Genomic DNA, 20,094 nt, shown 5'->3' on the forward strand with positions numbered 1-20,094 from the left:
GTGCGCGCCCGGGATCCGAACCTGGGCCGCCAGTAGCGGAACGCTCGCACTTAACCGCTAAGCCACGGGGCTGGCCCCTGAACTGCCAATTTTCAACATCAGTTCACTTTTCTGGTCTCCTTTTCCCTTGTGACGTATGGGAGGTGTTTATACACTGTAGACATTAATTGCTTGCTGGTGTTCATCTGTCTGTCATCCTTATCTATAACGCAGATAACAAAAGCATGGACTCCATAGCATTGTTGTGTAAATTAAATGAGATAATACAGGGCCCAGCCCGGTGGCCTAGCAGTTACGTGCTCTCGCTCTGCTTGGGCGGCCCAAGGGTTCCAGGTTCAGATCCTGGGCGTGCACCGACGTGCCGCCTGTCACTCATGCCGTGGCAGTATCCCATATAAAGTAGAGGAAGATGGGCACAGATGTTAGCCCAGGGCCAGTCTTCCTCGGCAAAAAGAGGAGGATTGGCAACAGATGTTAGCTCAGGGCTGATCATCCTCACACACAATAAATAAATAAATAAATAAATAAATGAGATAATACGTATAACGCACTTAGAACAATACCTACCACAGATGAAGCACTCAGAAATGTTATTTTATTATTTTCATTACTCAAAGAATCCCACGCAAAGGTGTGCAGAAAACCCGTCTGGGGCTCTTGGTACATTAGGATGTTCCACGAATGCCGAGGCCGACATGTGCCATTACGAGTTGGAACCTGGACACAGAAAGGCCAAGGAGTGTGGCCTCCTACGCCAATGTGGAAATGCACTGGAAGCAATGACGGTCCCACAAGTAGATGACTCACTGAGGTGACACTCAGGGTCGGGGCCCTGTTGGCATTGGATCTCTGAGGGACGTAAGCAACCAGTTGGAGCAACCAATGTTTGAGTTATAATCCCCTTCACAGTCTACACTTAAGACAGAAATCCATTTGGCTGCACCCGTGGCCTCCTGCATTGTCCCTTCTATAATTCTCCTGCCACAGATGTCCTCCCTGCCCACCTCTGTGGCCACACTGCTACACTCCTGAAAGCCCCGTGATGACGGCACACTGTTACACCTTTGATGGCTCCTAACACCCCACTCTAGGTTTGAAACCCCCTTTTCTGGCCCACGCGACTCATTTTTCCCAACCATCAGCTCCCTCTGCCTTTCTCAGGGATGTCTGGTCAGTGCCCACCAGGTTGTCTTGGTCTGGTGAACACTTTCTCTCATGTCTGGCTCTCCTGTCAGCACACATGTTCTCTCCCAACACCTCAAATCCAGCTCAGACCTTCCCAGGTGGACCAGAGCAGAGGTGACAGCTTTTCCTGATTCTATCCTTTCCAAACACAACATGGATATTGAATTCATCAAACGTTTATTGGCTCAATTCCATCAGGAATTGCTTTTTGTTTGGCATAAAGTAGGGGTTCAATTTAAGTTTTTTCATAAGTACATATGCCAATTGTTTTAGCATATTTCTTGAAAAATATTTCCTTTCCCTACTGCCCAGCTGTGCCAGCACTCTCACAAATCAAGGTGTCATACTTTGCTCCACTGGTGAATTTGTCCATCCCCATAGCAACATCACAGTCTCCATTCCTATAGTCTGATGACACAATTTGATATCTCCCAGGACTGTTCCCTTCTGTCTCCTCCTTCTCGTTCTTCTTCTAGAATGTTTTGGCAATTATTCAGCCTTTTTCTTCCATATACATTTTAGAATCAGTTTGTCAAATTTCTTAAAAAAACTCTTTTGGGATTTTAATGAGAATTTCTTTTGCAGGGCAATTTGGGGGAGAACTGACATATTTCTGACACTAGCCTTCCAATTCATGAATATGGTACATGGTTCTCAATTTATCCAGGTCTTCTTCAATGCCTTCCAATGAAGTTTATGATGTTTCCTTCACACTTTTGCTGACGTTCAAGAAGTTTGATTTCTGTGCCCTTCTGTTCTTTTGTTGCTCTTTTCAACAGTATTTTACCAAACTCCATCTCTGGCTATTGCCGACACTTAGATGCCTGTGTGCTATGGTCTCATTTGCCCTCCCAGATCCAATCTCCACCTTTCTCTGCTTCTCTTTGTGCCCCAGGAAGCAGACATCTACAGACTGCACCACCTGGTTGGGTCAACGGGAGACACCTGCAGGAGACTGAGGGGGGTGGGGGTTAGAGTATTTCCCCAGACCCCTCCCCACAGGCCTGCAGGTTGGCAGTGGCTTCATTCCTCCGCAGAGGCCAAGCCTCTTTCCCTGGCCACTGCTGCCTCCCTTTGTCCTTTCAAGGCCAGCAGTGGCAGCAGCTTCGTGGAGCTAAGAATCCCTGGGTGCTTTACGATGCCTTGCTCCTTCACTTAACTCTGCCCTTCTTTTGTAAACAGCCCATTTATTAAAACCCCTCCAATTATCTTTCTGAGCATGCCATCTGTTTCTTGCTGGGACCCTGACTGATACAGTAATTGCCACCAGAAGTGGCCCCAGAAAACAGACTCTCAAAATGGGATGCTAGGATTGGGTTGCTCATATATGTGATGAGCATGTGGATAAAATCCTTGCCAGGAGAAAACCGAACAACGGGCATCTGTGTCATGCAGTGGCATCGCAATTCCTCAAATTTTCGCCAAAGGCGAAAATTGCACTGCACAGGATGTAGTGCAAGTGGAGGACAAATGGGGGTGGCCACATAGCTGAGACTTAGCTGCTGTGGCAGATACGGTGATGACAAACATCGTGGGGGCAGGGGCCGGCTACTTCTGATGGCTCTGGAAAGTGCACACAAAGGAAGAGGACAATTCAAGTCTTGGGTGTGTCGGTGCCCTCCAGCCAGACCACCAGGAACACACCTATAACTCAGGTTGGGATTATTACTTGTTGCAGCGAAAGAGAACACATCACGGGGATGCACAGGGTGACTTAGAGGGTTTTAGAAAGGACTCACAGGATTCGGGCTTTTATACATGATTATGGGGAAGGTTTAAGGAAGTAGGGTTCTGCTCTGTACTGGATGCTGCCAGGAAGCAGGTGTAATTCTATGATCAGGCTTCTTAATAACTCTTATCTAGAAGGAGAGAAGACTGGAGGGAGGGTAAGGTGTAATTGGTAAGCAGCAGCTGGCCAATCAGCCAGGATAGGGAGGTGTTTGTCATTGGGCTTGGGCGGTGTTTGTCTTTTGTCTGTGTTCACACATGATTACAGAGCGGTCGTGGTTTTCTACTGACAGTCACTTGTCTGATCTTGTGAAACTGCTCATGTTCAACAGCAGAACTCCAGGCCCAGCACAAGGGAGGCCTTTCTCCCTTCCTTCTCTGACTGAAAATAAGGAAGCCTCTACGGAGACTTGAAAGGAATTCCTTATCTCCTGCAGCTTGGGGGTAGATAGGGCTGAGGCCTGGGCAGAGAATAAGGGGACCGTGAAACGACGGTGGAGGAAGAAAGCTGGGATTATCAATTTAGGCCTCATCCCTGACACACACATGGAGAAGCAGCATATTCTAGAAATAGCACCCTATTTCTGCTTATGTCGGTAATTCCCCTAAGAAGCACCGTCGATGATCACGCTTCAGTTCTGCCGCGGGTGGGAGCCCGGCTTAGCTGGCGCGCCCGGTGTCCCCGGAACACGCAGGCCCTGCGTCTTCCGAGAACTGCAGCCCACACGCGCCCTGACTCCTGGTTTCTGAAACTTAAACGTAAACGCTGCTCCCGGAGAGGGTACAGGGTAAACCAGGGCTGGGGGTGACACGTGCCCCGGGTAGGAGCCACATCCACCCGCGGGCGCCCGTCCGCCCCTCGTGGTGTCGCCGCCCTCCTTCCCGGGGGCCTCCGGAAGGTGGCCCTCCGCCCGGGGCCCGCCCCCTCGGGGCCGCAGACCCCAGGGCTGGGCTCCGCGAGCCGCCGGCCGACGACGGGCTCGGACCCAGCCCCTGACCCCGGGCGCGGGCGGCCGGCGGGCATGCGCAGACCGCCAGCTCAAGAGCCATTTCGCGGGGCCGCGGCTCGGGGCGAGGGACTGCGCAGGCGCCCGCCGGGAGCGCGCGTGCGTGCGTGCGTGCGTGCCGGAAAGGGCGTGCGGACGGCGCGGGGGCGGGGCCGACGTCAGCTGACTGTGGCGGCGGCGGCGGCGGCGGCGGCGGCGGCGGCGGCGGCGGCGGCGGCGGCCTCGCGGGCACAACCGTCGGCTCGGCGCCGTGGGTCGCGGGCGCGGCAGCTCTCGGCGGGGCCGGCGCAGCGCCATGGCGACCACCGTCAGCACGCAGCGCGGCCCGGTGAGCTCCGGGTGGGAGGCGGCCAGCGGCGGCGGGCGGGCTTCTTCCTCAGGGCGGTGGGCGGGCTCGCGGCCTCCGGGGCGCACCGGGAGGCCGACTGCGGGCTCCGGGCGAGCGAGGGGAGGCGGCCGGGCCGAGTCGGTCCCCGTTGGAGGAGCCCCCACACCCCGGGATGGTCCCCGGATGGAGGAGGCCCGCCCGCCAGGGTGGGTCCCCCCGTTAGAGAAGGTCCCCGCAACCTGGGCGGTCCCCGGATGGAGGAGGCCCCCCACCAGGGTGGGTCCCCCGATAGAAGAGGATCTCGCAGCCCGGGTGGGTCCCCGGATGGACGAGGCCCCCTCCCAGGGTGGGTCTCCCGTCAGAGAAGGTCCTCGCACCTCGGACGATCCCCGGATGGAGGAGGCCCCCCACCAGGGTGGGTCCGCCAACAGAAGAGGATCTCGAACCCCGAGTGGGTCCCCTTGTAGAAGAGATCCGCGTACTCTGGGTGGGTCCCAGGATGGAGGAGGCCCCCTGCACCCCGGATAGTCCCCAGGTGGAGGAGGCCCCCCACAGGAGTCAGTCCCGCAGATGGAGGAGGCACGTTGCTCCTAGACTGTGCCCTTACAGAGGAGGACCTGAACCCCGATGGTCCCTTGGGTCCCCAGACGCCCTCTCTTCCTCTGGGCAGAATGAGGCTCAGAGGCCCAGCTGTGTCCCGGGTTAGTGGCCACTGCTCAAACCCTCAGCGTTTTCATTTGCAAATGAAAGGATGGGAGCCGAGAACCCGGGAGTGCCCTCTGACCCCCAGCTCTCTCATCCGGGGGCTTCCATGCGGCTCAGTGCTGACTGTGCCGTGGCAGGAGGACGGGTGTGGACCCGCTCAGCAGGCTCCAGGGGAGTGGCCCCCAGCAGCTCCTTCACATTGGGCTGGGTCGGGTTGTCATGAGCAGTGAGGTTCTTATCAACAGAGGCTCAAAACGTGCAGCAGAGGAACATTCTGGTCCTTTTGAGTAGGGAGAAAGGTCCTTCTGAGGGACAGTATCAGCGCCCTCACTCGGGAGGTCCGGGTCACCAGCGCTCCTCACCCTCGAGGCCAGGTGTTGAGGATCCTGCTGTGTCTCTCCGGCTGGGGAGGAATCCGCGCCACAGGACGTTTCTCCTGAGTGTGCAGGAAGTCCCGGGTTTGGGAGGGGCCCCTCTGGGCCCAGACGCTCTTCCTGAGGGCTCTGAATTGGACCTGACCCACACTTCTTGTCGGGCTCGTTGTGGAAGCGTCCAGAGTCCTAGAGAGATTCCCGTCTCTCCGTCCTCATTCTGTCACGGGGAACTACAGCAGGGACTGCCCAGCAGTGTTTCCTTCTACACTGCAGGCTGCTCAGAGAAGCGAGGGCACTGAGCACGCAGCTCCCTCCTCAGCCCCGGGGGAGCCATGGGCCTAGTGGTCAGGCAGCCCCGCCCGGCCGGGCCTGTCACGTGTCCTCAGCCTCCTGGTCCGGGGCCTCGCTGGTGGGTGGGACTGGCTGAATCAACACGCCATGCGGGGCTCAGTGTCTGCACGAAGGGAGCACTCAGTAAAGGTCAGCTTGTCCTGTCCTGAGGGAGACCTCTGCTCTGTGACCGCCGTGAGAGTGTGGAGCGTCAGAGGGAGTCCCACCGGGGCCCCGTGCCGTCAGAGTGCTGACGGTCCATGTGTCTGGTGCTTCCCGGGTTTTCTGTTGCAGCGCCTCGTGTGGCCCATGTGCATTGGTGTGCAGCACACGTGGACCAGCGGGGGTTCTGGGGCACTTCCCTGCCCTGTCCACGGCAGTAACGCTGGGTCTGGGCCAGAGCTGCTGGGGGCTCCAGGAAGGTGTCCTCAGTGGCTGGGGTCTTGAGTGCCACTGGAGGACTTGTGACGTGCTCATTCTGCCAGTGGTCCTGATGAGTGTATTGGGCAGTGCAGTCCTGTGAAGGACCGGGTGTGGTGCTTGCCGTCGGGTTCTTACAGTGTGGCACGGGAATGGCCAGCACCTAAAACACATGGATGAGCCATGCGGTGATGGGCACACCCAGGTCTGTGGATCTTAACTCGAGTTCGAGCAGTGGCCTCCCCTGGGTGGGGGTCGGAGTGAGTAAGATTCTTGGAGGGAGGAGCAGGAGTTGTGGGGTGGGTGGGAGAGGGGAGCACTGGGCCGGTCTGGGAGATGGAGAGGAAGAGGCCTGCTTGACGAGCCGGGGTGTGGCGGGCTCTGGAAGGCGGGGAAGGGTGCTGAGTGGCAGTGCCTGTGCTGGTGTGTGAGGGAGCAGCCATTGTGGCCCGGGTGCTATTCTAGACGGCTGGCAAATGGATTTGGCCCTTGAGTGTTATCAGGTCACTACAGTGTAAATTGTTTTTCAAATGTTTTTGCCTGGCACACCCTCTTTACTTTCCACCTCTCCCGCCCAGCCTGCAACCCTCTCGTTAACCAGTACTTGTAAGGACCCTTCCCAGGTATTAGCATCTGGACAGCTCTTCCTTTTCCAGCGTGCTTTGGCTTGATACTGATTGAGCCCCCACTCTGCGTTGTGTGCTCGGTGCCAGCGAGGTTCAGGGATGAGCAGGGCGCTTGGCTTGTAAACAGGAAGACGCTGCGATCCCAGCTGGTGCTAGTGAAGGTGGCGCTTGGCAAGTGCTCACTGTGCTAGGTCCTGGCGGGCAGCACTCCTTTGTTAGCCCCGTGCCGTCCTTCAGGCCGGTCCCTGCCCGCACAGGTTGGCGTTCAGCCAGGGAGCCCGGAGCCTGGACTTAGGCTTGCTCCCTCAGGCGACTCTGAAGTCTGACCATTGCCCCCCGCTGGTGATAAAGCGGTGACAGGCAGAGCTCCTGGGAAGCTGGAGGAGGAAGGACAATCTGACAGGGCTGGGGAGATTCCTTTGTCCTTGAGCAGGGCGCCTGAGGGGGCTCTTGAGGTGGGCGTGATGAGGAAAAGTGGGAAACTAGCTGCTCCGACTCCGTGCCTTCCGTTTGCTCTTTCTTCCGCAGAGCTAATATGGTTCTTTGCTTATATTTCAGGAGATGTGGCGTTTACAGCCACAGGATAGGTTTTCCTGGGTGGCCCTTGAGGCATGCCCCAACCCTGAGCTGTGTTTGCTCCCCTTTATCAACGCTAGTGTTTTTGTAATGACGACCGTTTTCTATCCAGTGTTTCTGTCCAGTCCACAAAATATTACAGAGCCCCCAGTGGGCACCTACAAGGAGTAATTGTGGGGGCCTCCTGCCTTCGAGTTAGAATGCTGGGAGGTTTGCAGGACATGCTGCTTTAAACCACAGCGGCACAGTCAGCTCGAGGGGACGGCAGTCGAGGCTTAGTCGGGGGCAGCTTCAACTTTTTTGGCAAGCTTCCTTCATAGATGTGTGGGTGTGTCCCACTGAGTCCAGACTGGTGGGGCCCCAGGCCGATGGGGGATCCAGGCTGATGGGTGGTCCAGGCTGTTGGGGGCCCAGACTGATAACAGCTACTTGTCCCGCTTTTGAAGATGCTGGTTGATCTGCAAGTTCTGGGGCAGTCAGCGAGGCCCTGCCTTTTTAGGCTGCCTTTTCCGTCTTGAGCCCTGTGGGCGATCTGTGGGTGGTGCTGGTGGCCCGTGACTGTCCAGATCCTCATCAGCCTTGGCTTGTTGATAATTGTTGCTGAACCAGGGACTTCATTAGGGGTGGCAGAGGGTGATATTTGTGTGTTCTCACTCGTTCTACATTTATTAACTGGGGCTGTTCATCAAGATGCGCTTTCTCCACAACCAGAGCTGTCTGGCTGCCCTGAAGTAGTTTGTACGGGAAAGGCAAGATAAATGCTTGGTTAATTTAATTTCCCACATTCAGAGGAGGGAGTTGGTTTTCTTTTTGGATTGTGTTTGGCTTTCTCCTTTCTGAGACTGTTGTAAACCCGTGGGTTTCATACGTTCGCTGTCCGAGTCCCTGACACTCTCTTCTTGCTCAGATGAACCCATCTTGCCCTGCCAGCGCCTTCCTGTGGGCCCTGGTCCTGGGCGGGCCGTGAGCGTCCCCACCAGCTGGTGGAGAGTCCTGTTTCTCCGCGTCCCTGTGAGCCTTTGCTCAGGATTCTTTGAAGCTGAGTCGTTAGTGTGTCCACATTTAGAATTGCAGCGTCTTCCTGTAAGCCGGCTGTGAACAGCGACCTCGCTGGCCTCGCGCAGAGCCTTTCTTATCTGGTGTGATGCCAGGCGGCTACGCGTGCTTTCTTTGAGGGAGTATTTGCCTGGTGGGGTTTTTTTCGTTCTTTGACTACGTCCTTCTGAACATTTATGCTTAGGATTGGTCTGTTGTCAGCAGCATAGGGCTGGATTTTTAGAAAGTCACTTCTGAGGAGTCTTAGACAAAGTCTAAGTCTTTTTCTTTTAACTGGAACGTGTTAAATAGTTCTATATGTATTGTTACACACGCTTTTTTTCTTTAAAACACTTCCTTTTGTGCTTTTATTTGTCCTGGTTTTCTTTTTCTCTCCTTGCCTTCTTTTGGATTGACTGAATATAGTTTTTTTAATTCAATTTTTTGTTCCATACTGGTTTGGAAAATACATATTGTATTTCTGTTCTCTTGGTGGTTATCCTAGAAGTTTGAACACACAGGCTTATCGGGACCTAAGGTTAGTCATCGTATTTACCCTCCTCCCGATGAGTGTGCTGCCTCATGTGACCTCTTCCCGGCCTCCGTGCTGCTGGTCGTGTGTAGTGGCTCCTTGCTTTTCCTGTCCCTCCTTGCGTCTCAGACCTTCCATCTGGGAGCACTTTGCTTTTGCTTCTGGTTCATCCTTTAGAACTTGCTTTGGTGGCGAACTCTCAGTTTTTGTTTATGAGTGCCTTTTCTCTAATTCCTTAAAGATATTTTTGCTCTGTTTGGAATTCTGGGCGACAGTTGTCTTCTCGTCCATGAAGGTCTCATTCTGCCATCTGAGGAGTCGGTGGTTGCCGTCCTTTCCTCAGGCTCCCCTTCCCCTCCCCTGTCTGTGTCTCCGTGCATTCAGCACCCTCTGGCCCCTGCTCTCCTCTGACAGCGGCTGTGAAATCTGTCTGGGAGTGTTCGGTGTGAATTATTTGAGTGACAGCTCTCTAACTTTGGGCCAGTTGTTAGCATCTTTGTGCCTCGGTGTCCTCTTGTATAAAGCTTTCTCACATGGTTCTTGTGAGGATGGACTGAGTCAGTGTGTGTAAAGCGTTTGCCCCAGCCCTGGCCTATGGGGAGTCCTGGAACGTGGGAGCTTCTAGGTCCCTAGGAATTATTTTTCTTGTCTCAAAAAACTCGGCTCTTCTAGCCCTCCCTGCCTGGAGTTTTGTGTGCACCATTTACCATCTACATGCCTCCTACTGTTTCCTCTTGCTTCAACAGTGGCTGGACTGTGCTGGGGGGTTGGGTTGTGCGGGGCTGTGGGTCCCAGGAGGGGCAGCTGCATCAGCTGAGGACAGGAAGCCGCCTGCACTTCGAGGGACTGCGGGAGGTAACTGCAGGTGGCGGGAGCGTGCTTCAGGCAGAGGGCATGGCAGCAGCTGGTCTTAGGTGTTCGGAAACTCTCCTGGGGGAGTGCTAGGGCCTCTCGGGCTGCCGCCCAGGGCACAGGTGACAGCAGCCCCTCCCTGCTCTGAGGTTACTGCTTTCCCTCGGGTTTCCTTCCACCTGCTCCTCCTCTTTCCTGTCTGTCCTCAAGCCCCTGGGGATCTCAGCTGGGGCGTCAGCTGGTGTCCAGGCTTCAGGCCTCTGACATGACAGTGACTCCCAGACCTTCTTCCTGAACTCCAGATCCATTGCCCCTCTGCTCCTTGCTGTCTCCCTAGAATGTTCTGGACATTGCAGACGGAAAGCCGGCCCCTTCTCTCAGACCCCCTCCACTGCCTTTTCCCGTCCCATTTGGTGGCAACTCTATCCTTTGTGTTGCTCAGACCAGAACCCCCACATGACCTTGCCTCCTCCATCCCTCAGGAAGTCCTGCGGGCTCTGCCTTCAAAGCAGATCCAGAATCTGGTTCTTTCTCAGCCTCTGCACCGCCCACATACTGTCACACTCGCTCCACTGGTCCACCTGCTGTTACACCCTGCAGTCAGGTGCCAGGCAGAGCCAGACATGAGGTGCAGCACGTGTCGGCTCCTCACCTGCCCCAGGTTCCTCACCTACCCTGACTCCGCACCTACCCCCGCTCCTCACCTGCCCCAGCTCCTCACCTGCCCCGGCTTCTCACCTGCCCCCAGCTCCTCACCTGCCCCAGGTCCTCACCTGCCCCGGCTCCTCACCTGCCCTGACTCCGCACCTACCCTGACTCCGCACCTACCCCAGCTCCTCACCTGCCCCAGGTTCCTCACCTGCCCCGGCTTCTCACCTGCCCCCAGCTCCTCACCTGCCCCCAGCTCCTCACCTGCCCCCCCTCCTCACCTGCCCCAGGCTCCTCACCTGCCCCGGCTCCTCACCTACCCCGACTCCTTACCTATCCTGACTCCGCACCTACCCCAGCTCCTCACCTGCCCCAGGATCCTCACCTGCTACAGCTCCTCATCTGCCCCAGGTTTCTCACCTGCCGCCGATTCCCTCACCTGCCCTGGCTCCTCACCTCCCCAGGTGTTGAGTGTAGGGGCCTGCTGACAGACGCAGGTTGGCACTCAGTCTCTCAGAGCCTCTGCCTTCCTTTCTTCACAGTGTGCTGGGGGCCGTGGGATGCTGAGCAGTGAGGATTCGGCCAGCTGGCCAGGCCACCCATCAGAGCCAGAGGCTGATCTGCCCACCGCCCACCACCCTCCTTCCCAGCCCACACGTCTCTCCCCACCCCCTCGTGTGCTCTCTTGGTGGACAGGCCAGTTCTCCTGGGCCAGACTGTAGGACATGCTGAGCTCTGGCCCTGGGTGAGCCTAGTGGCGGGTGTCCCGTGCAGGGCCTTGGAGCAGGGCAGCCTCCTCAGACTTGGCGGGGCAGCTCCCGGGCTCAGCTTGCTCCGGGCCCAGCGGAGGGAGTCCCAGGTGTCGGGGCTCCTCCTCCCCTAGGGATCCTGACTCCACTGCAGCCTGCAGGCTGTACCCCTCTCCACAAGCATGTGGAGACTCCACGGGGTCCCGTGGGAGTTTTTGTTTTTGTTTTGTTGGTTCCTCTGTCCCTCAGGCCTCAGCCTGGCCCGGCTCTCCCTGCCGTGGTTCCAGCTGTGAACGTAATGTTGAATTAAAGCCATCAGGGTGGCTCTGGATCACAGGGCGTGAGGACCAGGAGGTCTCCCTAGACCGCATTGTGGGGGCTCCAGAGCCCTTCGCGTGCATCCTCAGCACCAGGGTGGTGTGACCCCCAGAGAGTGAAAGTTGGGTCTCGGAGGAGGCACGACCAGTGGTCGGTTTCATGGTGGTCCGTGGCCTCCAAAGCTTGGCTCCACTGGGACTCTTGTTCCTCAGTGCTTCATCACTCCTGTGGGGCTTCTTGGGTGTCGTAAGGAGTTCGGGGAAGATACAGACACAGAAGCTCAGGTGCAGACGTGTGGTTGAGAGATGGCTGCGATGGGGCTTGCTCCCCTCACTGTGGACCAGCGCTGGGGGCCCCGGCCGCCTAGCACCGTGTTCGTGTTTGATCCTCAGTGCTTGTGTGTGCAACTCGTGCCTGGAGAATCGAATAACAACCATTCACGTTTTATTTTTTGATTCCACAAAAGTTACTCAGCTCATGACTAACTATGTCAAAGTGCTAAAAAGAACATGTAACAGTTAGTTAGAAAGTTTTTCCTCATATCGAGCAAAGTTAAAAGTTAAGTTTACCAAAAATGTTTTTTAAGAGGTTAATTTTTTCAGATGCTTTGCTTTTGCTGGGAAAGTGACAGTTGAATGAGTTTTTAAATTTTGATTACATTGCTATTTTATAGATTGCTAATTGTGTAATTTGATACATTATAATTTGTAAGTAAAAATTACATTAAAAGTTGCTCAGCAAATGCAGTTATAAAGTTAATAGTTAATAGCTTTTCAGTTTTTAATCTAACTTTTAACTTAAAAGTTTTATTTACTTGTTCCTCGCTGTGCGTTAGATGAAGAGAAAGCCTCATACTTGCTCTTTTTTTTTTTTTTCGGTGAGGAAGATCAGCCCTGAGCTAACATCTGATGACAGTCCTCCTCTTTTTTTTTTTTTTTTTTGCTGAGGAAGATTGGCCTTGAGCTAACATCTGTGCCCATCTTCCTCTACTTTGTACGTGACACCACCACAGCATGGCTCGAGAAGCAGTGCGTCGGTGCACGCCCGGGATCCAAACCGGCGAACCCCAGGCTGCTGCAGTGGAGCATGTGCACTTAACCGCTTGTGCCACCGGGCCGGCCCCCTTGCTCTCTTTCTGTAGAGGGCACAAGTAGACCCCAGGCCATGGGCAGACACACAGTGTGTCTGCGGTCCTATGGTTTCATGGGGGCAGCAATGAGGAAAAGTAATTTAAAAATGCTCCTTAAGGGAAAGGACAGTCATGCAAGGCAGGCCGGGAGATCCACCGCCCCAGGCCTGGTATGTGGCTGCTGCTACTCGGTGACCTTGGGGGCTCGTGGCGGGAGAGGCTGGTCTGGGCTGCGCCTCCTGCCTCTGTGGCCCTGTGGGCAGGCCTCATCGCTGGGAAGTGCAGCCTTGGTTCCTCCCGTCAGGCTTGTCACTACGAGGTATTCACAGGTGCTTGTTTGATTCTGTGCACCTGAAAAGTTAGCTTAGGTAGTGAGCATACACCTTACGTGATAAAAAGAATAATTAAACTCTGTTTCTGTGCCAAAATTAACATTTGGACTTGGAAGGGTGTTTATTCTAAATAAAACCAGATTTTGCAAATCTTTTATTTTGTGCACAAGTGTCCTGCAGTGGACCAGAGCCCTGGGAGGGGGTGGGTGTCAGTAATACGCCCTGTGGCTCTCTGAGCGTGTCCATGGGGTAGAAAAAGCAGTGATTTTAAGAAATATGAAATTATGTTTTTGCAAATATGTTTTAAAAAGACTAATATTTATGAAAGTAGCTTTTAGTTTTAAGAGAAGTTAAAACCCAGAGAGTTCATGGAGTGAAAGTTCTAATTTTATTATAAAAGTAATTCATGTACATGGTTAAAAAAATTGCTTTTAAAAATTACTAGCAAGACATAAAAGTATAAATAAATTAAAACTAAATCTCCCCTGCCTCCTCCCCTTCTCTCTCGCCCACTGAGTTCCACTCCTGAACATTAATTTCTTAAACACTATTTTTAGACATAAAACCTCCTTTGTGGTTTTTGCACAGTGGTGGTGCTGTGCCCCTCCTCCAGGTGCCACAAGATCTCGTGTGAGCAGGCATGGGGAGGGCTCCCTCCTCAGGGCTGTGTGGGTCTCCGTCAGGGCCGTCCCTTGGCCCCATGGTGGGTGCTCCCTTCTCCTTGTGCCTGGGCTGTGTCAGCGATGAGGCAGCTGGCATCCTGCGTGAGCACCTCCGTAGGATTACTCCTGGGAGTGGACTCGTGGGTCTTAACGCAAGAACTTGAAATTACTTGTCGGTATTGGACTCACTGTAGTCATCTTGTGAATGTAAGCCAAATTATATTAGGAAATAGGATCCATTATTTATCTGTTATCAAGATTAATTGTTCTCTTTGATCCCAAGTCTTTGAGTCAGGATCAAGCATATGTTTTGATGTGACCTTTCAAACATTTCCTCCATCATAATATGGCAAAAATAAATTTTAGGACCAGCACTGAATTTTTAATATATGTTAAGAATACATGTTTATTGATGACGTTTTCCAGTCTGGTTGCTGAAGTGATCAGATTCACGTTACCGCTTATCTGTAACGACACATTACAGATGTTGACTGCTTTTGTCAACAGTAGTGGCTCTTTGAGGTGTCGGAGTCTCCTCGTGTGGCCGGATTCCGTCTGAGTGAGCATCATCAGGACTGCGGCAGCGGCCACCTCGTCTTCCCCAGTGGCCGGTGTGTCGGTTGCATAATCAGGAGCTTATTCTTTCTTAAGGACTGTGCACTGTTTCCTTTTCCTTTCTTTTTTTTTTTTCTAGGTTAAATTGAAATTTTTCTAATAAACTTAAATTTTGGAATAATTTTAGATTTATGGAAGAGTTGCAAAGGCAGTACAAAGAGCTCCTGTGTCCCCTCACCTGCTGTCCCCATTGGTAACATCACGTGTCACGTGGCACATTTGTCACACTGAGAACCTGACTCTGGTACCCCACTGGGAACCCCGGATTTCATTCGGAGTCCCAGCCAGTTTCCCGTCACTGTCCGAGGACTCCACCCAGGCCCAGGTGGCAGTTAGCCATCACGTCTCCTTATTTGCCTGCGCTCTGGGACCATCTCTCAGACTTCCCTTGTTTTCGGGACGTTGACGGTTGAAGACTACTGGTCAGGCATTTTGTGGTCTGTCCCTCAGTTGGAAGGAGACCACAGAGGGGAGGGTCCTTCTCATCGCATCATTTCGGGAACCTGCCGTCTCCCTGACCTGTCATTGCTGGTGTCAGCCTGGACCCCCTGGCTGAGGTGGTTGGCGAGGTGTCTCCGCTAGTTTTTCCTTCTCATATTCTGTTTGCACTGTTCATTCATGTTGGTACATCCTCATTTCATATTTATACTTTTATAGTTAAACCTTTGTTTAACTAGTCTATAGTTGTTTAACTAACTATAGTTAAACTAGGTCATTTGGCCTTTTGGTATCATTTTATTTCCCCCAGTAAAAAGCAGTCGCATTCTCTTCGATGAGAACCTGGAAGAGTACAATAAAAAGAAATGTAATACCTGCCAGTCCCGTTCTCGTGATGGGGACAGACAGGAAATGGAAACGATGAAAGAGAGAGGCCTCTCCTGACTGACTGCTGTCACTGCGCATGTGACTGGCCGTCCGCAGTGTATCCACCAAGAGCACGCCTGTCCCTGCTGGGTCCTCAGAGCTGTAGTGTGTGGCCGATGGTGGGCAGTATTTCTCAGAATAAGTAAGTGGGAATTGGGTCTGTATGCAGTAATCCCTTAAGCTTGGTTAACGTGAGTCTGTTTCTGCAAGATAACGTGTTTATGGCGAGCAGACAGAGCCAGCAAAGAAGACCGCGGCGCAGGCTGTGGGGACTGTGTGTGGTTGGCAGGGGCACATCTGGGTCTCGTGGGCTGGCGAGAGTTCTGGGTGTGAGTGTGCTGGGGAGGTGGGTGAAGGGCCCTGGGCTTCTTCACTCCAGGGTCGCCAACAGAAACTGGCGCCTGGTGTCTGCCTCACAGCAGCAGTGCCCCCGGGCCTGAACCCTCCACAGGGGGTGCGGCCCCAGGGTGTCACCAAGGGGTAACTTCCTCAGGGTGGCCTGGGGCCTGCTGGTAACCTGTGCAGCACACCAGGGGACACGCGGCCTTCGACGCCCCCTGGGAGGGCGCCGTGCTCTTCTGGCAACTTCAGGCCTCCCGCACCTGCTGCCTTCCAGTCGGTCTGTAGTGAGTGCTTGGGGCCGCACCGCCTGGGCCCTGTGCTCCAGGTGCAGAGAAGGGTCAGGTGTTGTCTTCGCCAGGAGCGTCTCCTCTGATGGTGCAGAGGTCGTTCTGAGACGTCCTGGTCTGTTGGGTCGCGTGTGGCGTACAGCCAGGAGAAGCTCATTCTTGCTCCTTAGAGAAGAGCGGTTGGAGCACCAAGCTGATGGGCGCTCCCGTCAGAGGTGGGCGTGGCTGGGGGAGCCCCGGAACGGGGGCCTGAGTTCTCAACACTCAGCTGGCTCTGGAGCCTGCGACTTCCCCTTGTGCTCGCCTCCACTGGTTACGGAGCCCTGCCTGGTTTGTGACTTCCCCAAGCCTGAAATGGGAGCCGAGTGGGGACCTAGACCTTTCCAGGCGTGTTTGAAATGCAAGGCGACGAGAGCACTTGGAGAGAAATGCTTTCCCAGGGTGCTCGTGAGCTCAGCAGATACGACCTTCTGGAACTCTGCCAGATGCCGCGTCTTCGGGAAGTCCGGAAGCCCAGCAGGCATCTGGTCTTGGCAGTAGAGGCCTTAGGGTGTTAGGAGCCTCCTGGACATCTGAGGTGGTCCCTGGTGGCTGCTGTCAGTGGATGCAGTCTGCCAGAACTCTCGCCGTGACACACTGGGGTTTAGCATTCAGCACTTCCTGAGAACAAGCAGCCCTTCCAGGCCCTCAGCCGGGAGCCCCTTTGTGATGTCCTCTTGGGGTGGCTGAGGAGAACCTGGGACCACCGCAGGCAGCCCCTGTTCCCCTGTGGCTGTGGCTCCAGCAGGCAGGCCCCCCTTCCGAGGGGATTTGTCAGCCCGGCAGGCTTCATCAGCCGTTCGTTGATGTGGGCATCTTACACTGTGACCTCTCCAGACCCTCTACCCACCGTGCCCAGGAAGGAGCAGAGTGGCGGGTGTCCTGCTCGTTGAGCTCGGCTGGGTCCTCGGCCCTCCCACGTTGGGCCCCAGGCCGGCCCTGCCTTGCGCATCTCTGCCGTGTCAGGCTTTTCTGGGGCCGCTTCCATGAGTCTCGGTTGACTCTTGCTATAGTCTCCTGCAGTTTTTCCTGGAAGACTTTGTCCTCCCGGAGCCCTTCAGGCCCCTCCCGTAACTCACACTCCTGCGTGTCCCTCAGGAGCGTGTCCCCTCCAGCCCTGGGGGCCGGGCCCCCTCAGGCTCCTCCCTTCTCTCCGAGGCCCAGCAGCCTAGTGGACAGAGGGTTCCTGAGAAGCAGAAGGGTGAGGTCTTTGGGGCTTCTTGTTAATCTGTTCACTTATTTGGGGCAGTTTTGAGTTTGCACTGTTTCAGATGGAAGTACTTGACAGGGTTTTCTAGAGAGCTTCAGACCCACGGTTCGGGTTTCATCTCATTCATTGTTTGAACCGGTGCCCTGCAGCTCATGGGCCCTGCCTGTAGTTGTAATGGCACCAGGGAAAACGGATCATGGACATGTGGACAGAGCGCTTGTGAAACCCAAAAACAACCTGAGAAACCATCCAACAATCCCGTTTAGAGCACGAGAACCTGGTTTTAGTGGCAGAAATGTAGCAAGCCTGCACAGATCCTGATCTGCGTGTGTGTCTGCTGAGTGAGAAGGGCTCCTGTGCCAGAGGACGCAGTCCTGCTGCTGAGGGGCAAGGTGGTGGTTCCAGGCCCTCAGGCTGGAAACCCTGACCCCTGTGGGCCCTCGTTTATAGGTGAGGTGCAGCTGAGGTGCAGCACAGCCCAGGCCTCTGGGTCCTGGAAATGCCCAGGGTTTGGCCCTGTTCTGCCCTGGCCCCAGCCTCACTGATACTACGGTGTCTTCTCTTCCCTGTCCCAGGTGTACATCGGCGAGCTCCCGCAGGACTTCCTCCGCATCCTGCCCACGCAGCAGCAGCAGCAGATCCAGCTGGACGCACAGGCAGCCCAGCAGCTACAGTTTGGAGGAGCGGTGGGCACAGTGGGCCGCCTCAGCATCACCGTGGTGCAGGTGGGTGTCAGGGCTGCGGCCACGTGGTAGTGGAGAGAAGGGGCAGGAGCGAATGGGGTTGTTACATGATTTCGGCTTTTATGCCACATTTTCTGGGTGGACAGGTGGAACTTTTTCTGATTCCAATTTTTCCTGAGACATATATATATGAAAAATATTGATGATTACCCAGGGTTCTGCCAAAAATAATTACAGTAATTAGTAATGAGCGTTTATTCGTGTCTGTTCTGTTCCGGGCACTGTTCCTTCCTGTGGACGGTCTCTCCTGACCCTCAGGGCAACTGGGGAAGGTGGAGGTGCTGCTGCTCCATACAACGGGGTGGGCAGAGAGGGCTGGGGGCCTGCAGCTCTCCCATCCAGCTCCGGAGCCCGCGTCCCAGGAGCCCCTCCAGCTGTCCTGCAGCCCAGCACTGATGGCCCGGACATGCCCATGGTTGCTGAGTGAAAACCAGATACACTGTCAGGATGTGAAATGGTTTTGTCATCAGAACTTTCTGTGAAACAATGAGGAAAGGAAAATCATTGTGAATTTTGTAGAAATGCACAGACAGAAGAGTCACTGTTGGACCTCAGGAATGAGATGGAGTTTTAAGGTGCGCACTTCACAGCATCCCCAACACTCAGCAACACGCTTCAGTGCTGTTGGGGTTCACAGTCAAGCCCCCTTTTCATCATCGTGCACCTCACAGACTCACTTGTGCATGTGTTTCTAAGATAACGCGCTGCTTCCTCTGCTCAGTGACCTCCTGTCACAGTGAATTCAGGCCCCACCGTAGCGGAGTGCTCCCCCCTTCTGCGGGCGCGGTGACTGCGGGGCACTGTGGCCCCTCTCCGTTCTCTCATGAGCCCATGCAGCAGCCTGTCTGTACCCTCCGCAAGCTCACCCAGGCTGTCCGTGGTGCCAGCCCGGTGTCAGGAGCATTCCCGGTTCACCTGCTTGACCTCTTAGGTTTTCCACTTCCTTTGTGATAACCCTTCTCCCTTGGCTTACAGAGGCTGCGCCATGCTTCTCTGTCTGCCTTCCCTGGCCATCTGCCCTGGCTGTCTCCTGGGCCTGGTGGAGTGCCGTGGGGCCCAGGCCCCAGCCAGCCTCTCCCCTCCTTGCCCACAGGCCCCAGGGTGAGCAGCTCCTGGCCCAAACCAGCCGCTCAGCCCAGCTGCAGACTCGTGCGTACACACCACGGCCCTCGGGGCCTTCCCTGGATGTCCAGCAGGCATTTCAGACATGTCGTGCCCCGAGGGAACTCCTGCCTCCAGCCCCCAACACCTGCTTCTCCCCAGTCTCAGTAGGCAGCAGTGCCATCCTTCTAGAAGCTCGGGCCTGCACCCTTGGGCTTCTTCCCGACGGCTCTGTCTCACACCCTGTGCAGCCCCACACGCAGGCTCACGGCTTCACCCTCAGTGGTCCAGGCTGGAGCAGTCTGCCCACCCTGCCCCGCCACTAGCTCCTCAGGTGGCCAGAGCGCTGCAGGCGGTTATCTCCCTGCCTCGCCCTCCCCAGGCTGCCCTTCTCCATCTGCTTGATCTTCCTCCTTCCCCGGCACTTTCCCAGGTGTCCTCGCTTGCTCGCTCACCTCCTCAGGGGCATCCCATGCTCCAGCGTGCTCTGTTCCCCTCACCTGGTTACTCCCTGCGGTTGGCAGTGCCTTCTGACCTGCTGTGTGTGACGTGTCTGCTGCATGTGGCTGTGGGAGACAGAGACCAGCGTCTGTCTGTCTGTCCCCGGCAGACCCTCAAGCAGCACCTCGCGTGTAGTCGTGCTCGGTGAGTGTGGGAGTGAGCCACGTTCCTTCAACACTGTGACTGCAGTGGAGTCGAGCTGACGTCACAGAAAAGCCCTGAGAAGTGTGAGGGACAGCCTGAGCGTTGCGTCCACGGGGTGGAGGGAGCGGGAGGGGTGCAAAGGGGAGGCAGGGGAGGCGGGTGTAGCAGGAAGTCGGGCCTCCAAGGAGTGAGGGCAGCACCATGTGCAGAGCTCCGCGCGGGGTCAGGGCGATGTCTGGGTGAAGAGGAGCCTCCATGTGCCAATTCCGGGGGTCAGCCTCGCTCCAAGCAAAGATCGTGGATGGGCATTGATGATAACTTTAAATTAGTAAGATAGAAACATCTTAGCAGCTAGGCAGGAACAAAATAAAAACAGTTACTTGGAAGCCAGGGAAAATCAAAAGCTGGTTTCAGACCTTTCTGCTACACATTTTCCAGAAAATAACAGAGCAGTTTCTAAGCAGTTTTTAAGAATTGCTCTAGCAAATATATGTGAAGACAACAGAAGGGTATTTGAAGCTATCTGAAGGCTAATAATGTGTGTCACCCAGGAGCCTTCCACGTTATTCCAGGTCTGCTCCGACCACCTAAGAAGTAGATCAAAGCGAAGGGCCCAGGAGTAGAGAAGTCTTGGCCTAAGAGGACCAGTCACCGCTGGTTAAAAGTTAGCAAGCTATAGTTCCACCCATCCAGAGGCAGAAAGCAGAGACAC

At 55.0% G+C, this 20,094-nt stretch overlaps 1 protein-coding gene across 1 annotated transcript in view; it reads left to right on the forward strand.

The window, feature by feature from the left end:
- The first annotated feature begins 4,111 nt into the window (after positions 1–4,111).
- Positions 4,112–20,094, forward strand: part of TOLLIP (toll interacting protein) — a 32,166-nt gene continuing 16,183 nt past the window's right edge. The window contains exons 1-2 of the mRNA XM_087422396.1: positions 4,112–4,248; positions 17,469–17,618. Of these exons, the coding sequence (XP_087278522.1) occupies positions 4,216–4,248; positions 17,469–17,618 (183 nt within the window). The 5' untranslated portion in view covers positions 4,112–4,215. The remainder of the gene's footprint in view (positions 4,249–17,468; positions 17,619–20,094) is intronic.

The sequence above is a fragment of the Ceratotherium simum genome, chromosome 34 (genome assembly GCF_057802395.1).
Source record: "Ceratotherium simum simum isolate JZ-2026a chromosome 34, ASM5780239v1, whole genome shotgun sequence".
Lineage (NCBI taxonomy): Eukaryota > Metazoa > Chordata > Mammalia > Perissodactyla > Rhinocerotidae > Ceratotherium > Ceratotherium simum.